The 8,431-nt window shown below is 43.2% G+C and overlaps 1 protein-coding gene across 1 annotated transcript; it reads right to left on the bottom strand.

Annotated features, from left to right (window-relative positions):
- Positions 1–233: 233 nt before the first annotated feature.
- LOC308515346 (annexin-2 receptor-like) lies at positions 234–686 on the bottom strand (the record flags this gene model as incomplete). The annotated part of the gene is made up of 1 exon (XM_081085974.1): positions 234–686. The coding sequence occupies one exon, from the start codon at positions 684–686 to the stop codon at positions 234–236; it is 453 nt and encodes a 150-aa protein (XP_080942100.1).
- Positions 687–8,431: the final 7,745 nt, after the last annotated feature.

The following is an 8,431-nucleotide window of genomic DNA, read 5'->3' as shown; positions in this document are numbered from 1 at the left end:
AGTCTGCTGCCCTAGCCTCTGGGTGAAAATGGTCTCCCCCGAGAGCGTTGCTGGAAGGGTCCCTCAGAAGTCTCGGTTCCAGTTGTCCCTCCTGCTGCGGGGCAAAAGGCAGAGGGAGTCTGCAGGCCAAGTATCTTCTGGACGACAGGCTCAACTCCTGGAAGCATCTCTGGCTCCTAGGTCTTAGGTGTCGGGTGTAGAGTGGGCAGCTCTGTGCTAGGACTGAACGTGTGCTATACTCTGGGCCCTTGTAGCCGGTAGTCCTGGTGCAGAAACCCGCAAGGACAAGGATATTGTTCCACCTGGACATCTTGGCTGTCCCAAAAGAGGTGGACCAGCATATAGTGAGGGAGTGTCCAGCGCCTGGGGTCCTCAAAGATCAAGAGTGATATCTGCATCTCTGGCTCCTGGGTTTGGGGCCTCAGGTCAGGGGTGGGTAGCGTTGCACCTGGACTGGATGTGCTCTGTGCTCTGGGCCTGTGTACCGAGCAGAACTGTTTCAGAAACCCGCAGGGGGCAGAATATAGTTCTAGGTTGAGGTCCTGTTCATCCATAGTGAGGTGGCCCAGCACAGGATAAAGAGGGAGTGACCAGGGCCCGGGGTCCTTGAAGATCAGGGATGGATCCAGCGATTTCTCTACCGAATCCCAGGCCTCACGCACACAGCAGGGAAGGTTCTGCTCCATGGATTCAGCCCCTGAGAGGAATCACTGAAGTTTCTGTCTCTCTATCCCTATCCCTTCCTCTCTCTAAAAATAAAAAAAAATACATATTAAAAAAAGAGCAAATATAGCCCCTGATGAGTGTGGCTCAGTTAGTTGAAGTGATCTCCTTCTACACAAAAAGGTGGTGGGTTCAATTCCTGGTCAGGACACACACCCAGGCTGATGAGGTTCCATCCTGGTCAGGGCATGTGCCACAGATGGATGTTTCTCTCTCATATTGATGTCTATCTCTCTCTCTCTTTCTCTCTAAAAATCAAATAAATTCATTTAAATCCTATCTAATAAAGACGAGATATGCAAATTAACTGTCATTCCATGTCAAAGATGGAGGGGCCCATAGCCAATAAGGAGGGAATATGCAAATTGACACAACAAAGATGGTGGCAGCTGGGCCGGGATGCTTGCATCATCATCATGGTGATGATGCAGGTGTTCTGCCCTGCCCTGGCTGCTCCTAGCCTCTGGGCAGCACACGCATGCAAGCACTATAAGGGAGGCTGCGGGGGTGGGGGTGGGGGTGCCTGGAGGGAGCTACAGGAGGGCAATGGCTGGAACAAAGGCTGAGTGGCCTGAGCGAAGGTGAAAGTCGGCTCTGGCCAGAGTGAAGGCCTGGGTCCCAGGTGCCGGAGGGAAGCTGGTGCTGGCAGCCAGGGGAAGGAAGGGCTATTCTTGCACAAATCTTCATGCATTGGGCCTCTAGTATTAAAATAAAAGAGCGTGTGTGTATGTGTGTGTGTGTGTGTGTGTGTGTGTGTGTGTGTGCATGTATGTGAGTTCATATGCATTTCACACACCTTTTATCCAGGATTATGATTGTTTCAGTCAGGAAGGTCACTGTCCCTGTTTATCTACTCTATTGTAGGGAAGGAATAACTACTAGTTTTAATTTTCCTTCTGTGCTTTAGACCATTTTTATTTTATTTTAATTTTGTAGGCTCATTTTTATTGTTATTTTTCTCTTGATCTCTGTACACCTTGGTTCCAGAAAAGCTGTTTTGCAAATGTACTCCAATATTCTCACCCGCCCCATCCAAACCAGAGCTAATTACAACTAGGTGCTACTACCCTGTGACAAAACTATGTAGAGACTTATTTACTCATTGCAACTTTGTGAATAAAACTTTGTATTCTTTCTCTCACCATCTCAGATATATGTCTACATAAGAAGTCATCACAAGTAGTCCCAGCTTTTTAGACCTCTGTTACATGTTAGAGCATCCCGTCTGGCTTTTGATTTAATAAGCATGATGTGTGTCACCTGACTATGTACATATCCTGCAATAGATACAATAGATTGCATCAGTCTGTTTCTAGTACCAGAGCTGAGAAGACATTGGCTGAAGTCCACAGTTGCCACTGCAATTTTTTTCTGGTCAAACACAAACTTGTTTCCTCTCTTAAAGTTCATTTAAAAATATTTTTATCTGTCATTTTCATGTTTAGAAAGAAGGGAGCAAAAAAACAAAAAGCATTATCTGACAGTGTGCCATCTGATTTAATATGTCTGCCTCTGGATTTTGTAACTGTTGACCCATCCACGAGCAATGCCCGAGAAACCATCACTTGGTCTTCAACTCTTAGACTAATTGAAATGGTTTGTCAAATCACCCTCCTCTCCTTTTCTCAGGAAGATTGAATAAACCTATCCCTTGGGTCCTCATTGCATTTAAACATGTCTCTTGTATAGCTCTCATCGCTCTATGTTACACTGTTCTTAGGCATCCTTTCCCTATAAAATTAGAGCTCCTTGAGAGTAGGTATCATATCTTGTTCAAATGTGATTCATTAGCACATAGTAATGTACCTGAGGTACTCAATGCATTACTACAATTAACTAACTAATTAAACACCTCAATTGAATTTCTAGGGCTTTATAATCTGATTCCACACAAGTTCTCCTTTTTTTCCCCTCCTAATTTACTACTTTTTAACAACTACCCATTGCACCAGCTAAGCTTATTACCTCATGTTTTCCAAACGTGCTGTGACATGCTCATGCTTATATTTGAGCTTTACTCTGACTTGGGAAGTTGTCTCCCTGCTTTAAAAATTGGTGGTGTATGTATGGTACATTTAACAAGTCTCTATTTACAATAGTATTTTTAAATCATGACATACAAGGACCAATGTATATATTTATAACAGACATACAAATGAAAGCCTCAGATAAATTGTAGGGGAATCTAGGGGAAGTGATTAAAACCTAGGTGACATTAAACACAAGTTCAAGTTTCATTCTGATTACATTGGTCTGAATTTCACTGAACTTCTCATCTATGCCAGTGTTTTAATGGGCAACAGAGAAGCATAATGCCTAATGTGCATTATGTTGTAGTTTGCTTTCCAGAGGTTAGAGGGCTAAGGAGCTTATTTGGAGTTACTGCTGCAAAACCACACAAATATTATGCTGACATGAGGGCCTAAAATTTGACTAAAATGGCTATTTACAAAACCATGTATATGTTCCATCTAAACATTACATGAGGTCAAACAAGTAGCACCAAAGCAGCTTTGCATGTGTTTGAAGAGAAACCATTGCAGTGCTTGGATTAACCCCATGGTTTTCAATTCACATTTTAAGAGCTTAGCAGTACACAACCAAAAGTGAAATATTAAAAGCTGAATCTGTTATTGGCATGTATTTCTGTGAGTGACAGGCTTCAGATAAAAGAGGAGTGTTGTCCCTTTCCTTTAAACACATTCAAAGTGCTTGACCAAATTTATTCCTCTTACTAATTTTAGCTAAATTTATGAAAGCCAATATAAGAAATTAGGCAATTTCTTTTAATTTAAACTTGGTTAGTAAGATATGCCTCAAAACATGGGAAATACGTAAATTAGATGTTTGTTTAAATGCCTGTTAATTAGATGCTTAATAGACATTTTAAAATTCATTAGTAACTAATCTGATTAAAAATGTCTCTATGGATGAATACAGCATAATAGTTTAAGTTTACAAATTTTTTATATGTCTGACTGGATTTAAGGCCCAGCTTCACCACTTTTGGCTCAGTTACTTAAGTACACTCTGTTTTTGCTACTTCTTGTATAAAATCAATATCTATCTCATAATGGTTTTAAGAAAATTTAGTATAGAATATGTAAACTAATCTCATTTTCATAGATATATTTTCTAACAATACTGTATATATACATTAAAATATATATGTATTTCACTAGGAAATAAAATTAGTTGTTTTATATAAATACTAGTGGCCCAGTGCATGGATTCATGAACATTGAAAGGAAATTAATTAGAAGGGGACCGGTGGGGCAGGACTGGGCAAAACAGGCTGGACACGCCCTGGAGCCAACCTCCTGCAGTCCCTCCCCAGCTGCCACACCTGGGGCAGTGACACAGCTCAAAGGGAGTCTGAGGAATGAGTGGGGTCCCTTCAGCAGGGAGGGCTCCTTGGCCTGGCCTGGGGGGATCTGGCTGAAACTGGCTTTCTGACATCTCCTGAGGGGTCCCAGCGTGCAAAAGGGCACTTTGCAAAGTTGCTGTCTCTCGGAAGATCCTGTGTTGAGCTTCTGCACATCATACCTAGTGGCCAGTCGGTGGTCAGCCAGTGGGCCAGTCGCTTAGCCTTTTATATATATTGATATGTATATGAATGCACATATATGTACACATAAAATATATGCCTACATATATATGAGTTCATATATATGTGTGTGTGTGTATATATATACACACACACACACACACACACACATATATATATCCTATATAATAAAAGCCTAGGTGGTGTCATGCCCTCACACAATGCCACCACAAGATGGCCACCACAAGATGGCCACCACAAGATGTGGGCAATCAGGCCAGCGGGGGAGGGCAGTTGGGGGTGAACAGGCCAGCAGGGAGGGCAGTTGTGGGAAATCAGGTTGGCAGGGCAGTTAGGGGTGACCAGGCCAGCAGAAGAGGGCAGTTGGGGGTCATCGGGCCAGCAGAGGAGGGCAGTTGAGAGCAATCAGGCTGGCAGGGGAGCAGTTAGGCATCAATCAGGCCAGCAGGGGAGTGGTTAGGGGGCAATCAGGCTGGCAAGCAGGTGAGCAGTTAGGAGCCAGCAGTCCCAGATTGCTAGAGGGATGACCTATTGCCAGTTTATGCCCGATCCTGGCAGTCAGACATTCCCCAAGGGTTCTCAGATTGGAGAGGGTGCAGGCCAGGCCAAAGGACACCCCTGTGCACGAATTTCCTGCACCAGGCCTCTAGTATATCCTATCTAATAAAGAGGGAATATGCTAATTGACCATCATGCTGTCATAAAGATGGCAGCACCCACAAACAATAAGGAGGGAATATGCTATTGACTGTCCTGCCCTCAAAGATGGCGGCGGCCACAACCAATAAGGAGGGAATATGCTAATTGATTACCATGCCCTCAAAGATGGTGCTGCCCACAGTCACAAGTTGGTGGCGCCCAGTCCCCTCAGCCCCACTGGGGCGGCAGGCACATGGCAAGGCCAGGCCCACCCCCAGGTGGGCCCAGCCACTCCAGATGCCTGCCTCCAGAGACCACAGTCCCCTCAGCCCCCCAGCCGCCCAGGGCTGGCCCAAGGCACAGGCAAGCCTCAGATGGCAGCTACCCAGCCACCCAGGGCTGGCCAAGGCTTGTGCTGCTGGCAGTAGCAGCAGCAGATGTGTGATGGGGCGTCACCTTCTCTTGATCATCAGGTCGCCTCCTGCCCCTAAGGGCTTCCAGACTATGAGAGGGGGCAGGCCGGGCTGAGGGACCCCCCCCCCCTCCAGTGCATGAATTTTCATGCACCGGGCCTCTAGTATATATATAAATATGTGTCTGTGTGTGTTTTGAACAGTAAGTACCTGGTTCATAGTAAATAACATGTGTAACCAATGATTATCACTAATATTGCTATTATTAATGACTAAGGTTCTAGCTAAGGTCACATCTATGGTAGCCTATCCCAGTACATTCTGTCTTCTCTTTCCAACATCATGTTTTCCCCTCTCCACTGGATTTTCCTATCAATCTTGCTCAAAGTTTTTCCTTCTTAAACAAATCATTTTTTGCATTAACTGCCATGGAAATGGGGGACAAGGTACCCCCCCCCCCAATAGGTGAAGCTGGGCCAATTGGATATCTATCTAGAAGTAATTTTGACCTGTACCTTATACTTACTGATTGTAGATGGATTGTAGATATACATGTGAAAGATAAAACAATATGTATTTAAAAGGGAAATAGGAGAATATCTTCATTACTCTGGAATAGGTAAAGGTTAATTAAGTAGGACACAATAAGGCTCTCACCATAAAATGAAAAATGTGAAAAATTTGACTTCACTAAAATGTAGGATTTCTCTTTATGAAAATACATTAATAGCATGAAAAGGGAAGCCACAGAGTTGGATATTTGCAGCTTGTATGGCAAAATTTGTAGTCAAAATATATGATAATATTTTACAAGTCAGTAAGAAAGACAACACAACCTGGTAAAAACACTGAATAATCACTGTTCAGCAGGATATCCAAATAGCCAAAGTACCTAAATAGTAATCAGATTAATGAAAATTAAAATCAGAATAAAATACCACTCCACACTGATCAAAATGCCTAAAAACAGATAGGCAATATTAACTTCTGGCAAGAATATGAAGCAACTGGAATTCTAATACACTACTGATAGGGATATAACTACTCTGAAACTCATTGGCAGAATTAACTAAAGCTGAACTTGTATATACCCTATGTCCAGTGATTCTAAATACAATCAGACTTACATATTTACTTTGTAAATGTCTATTTCCTCCAACAGAACCATGAAGACAGGGAATCTTATCTGTTATGCTTGCTACTGAAATCTAAGTGCCAAGAACATAGCCTGACTTACCTTAAGTGCTTAATAAATGACTTTCAATTCCTTTATTAATAACTAGAGGCCCAGGTCACAAAAATTTGTGCACTCGGGGGGGGAGGAGGGGTTCCTCAGCCTGACCTGTGCCCTCTTGCAGTCTGGGACCCCTCAGGGGATGAACACCTGCTGGCTAAGGCCCGCTCCCCAGGGGATTGGGCCTAAGATGGCAATCAGACATCCCTCTGGCAGCCCAGCAGCACTCAGGGGATGTCCACTTGCCAGCAGGGAGCAGGCCTAAACTGCAGTCAGACATCCTTAGTGCTGCTGAGGAGGCAGGAGAGGCTCCCACCACCACCGCTGTACTGGCAGCCATCAGCCTGGATTGTGGCTGAGCAGAGCTCCTCCCATGTGAGAGCATCCTGACCACCAGAGGGCAGCTCCTGCATTGCGCGTCTGCCCCCTGGTGGTCAGTGTGTGTCATAGTGACCAGTCATTCCCAGTCTTTCTGCTGTTAGGGTCAGTTTGCATATTACCCTTTTACTATATAGGATAGAGGCCTGGTGTACAGGTGGGGGCCAGCTGATTTGCCCTGAAAGGTGTCCCAGATCAGGGTGGGGGTCCCACATGGGTGCCTGGCCAGCATGGATGAGGGGATGATGGCTGTTTGCAGCTAGTCACACCCCCTTCAGGATGGGAGTCCCCACTGAGGTGCCTGGCCAGTGTGGGTGAGTGGCTGAGGGCTGTTTTCAGGCTGGTGGGTGACTGAAGCTCCCAATCTCTCTTTTTTTTCTTTTTTTATTTCTTATTCTGGGATTTATTTACCTTCTATGGCTGTCACTGGAACTGAGAGCCGGCTTTAGCTCTGAGGCTCGGCTCCAGCTCTGAGACCTCGGCTGCTGAAAGCAGGTATCTGGGTTTGTTTGGCTTCTATAATTCAAACACTGTTGCAACTCCAACTCTGAGGCCAGGCTGGCTGAAAGCAGGTTTCTGGGGTTTGTTTAGCTTCTATAATTGCAACATTGTTTTTTAGACTGCAGCTCAGAGGCCGGCAGCAGCAGGTGGGGAACCTTGGCTTCCTCCATCACTGGAACAAGCCAGTCTCCTATTCGCTTCAGCTGCCTGGCTGCCGGCCGCCATCTTGGTTGGCAGTTAATTTGCATATCACACTGATTAGCCAATGAGAAGTGTGTCAGAGGTACGGTTAATTACCATGTTTGTCTATTATTAGATAGGATCATAGGGAGGTTTTTGAATGAGAAGCTTTTCAATTGGTATGCATTATTTTGTATGCTTATTATTTTCCTTTTTTGATTAGTCAGAACAAAGAAGTTCTATCTAAAATTTTTCTAAACATATAATAATATAAAATGAATTACTATCATAATCTATTATAATTCTAATTTAAATAATATTTTAATCTATCAAAAATAAAAATGGTAAAAAAATAGCATTCTTAAACTCTCAAGTATTTTAAATAACTCTGGGTTATCATTTCATTTTATACTACCTCAGTGACGTAAAATAGACAGTAATATTTGTTTATTATCATTTAATCCAGATGTGATTAGGTCATTGATTCTGCAGAAATTTAAAACTAAGTTAAAATTATTATAAAAATGGTCCTGAGAAGATTGATTGATTCAATTTTGTAACAGATAAGAGATACTAAAACTGAAGAGTGATTTATATTAGAAATTAGAGAGCTCCAAAACAATTAAACCCTCAGGCAGGCTTTTTGTTATGGATATAAAAATTTCCTTAGAGTTGTAGAGTAGCTGCAATGTAAATGGCTTACAATTTAATCTACCCACCTCCCTAGTTTGGGGTTAAAATATGAATTTTTTAGTTTCTTTGGTTTAGAATTCTATTATTCTTTATCTGTCATTG

The sequence above is a fragment of the Myotis nattereri genome (assembly GCF_964212035.1).
Source record: "Myotis nattereri genome assembly, chromosome: 3".
NCBI lineage: Eukaryota > Metazoa > Chordata > Mammalia > Chiroptera > Vespertilionidae > Myotis > Myotis nattereri.
This window is presented reverse-complemented; position numbering and strand designations above follow the sequence as displayed.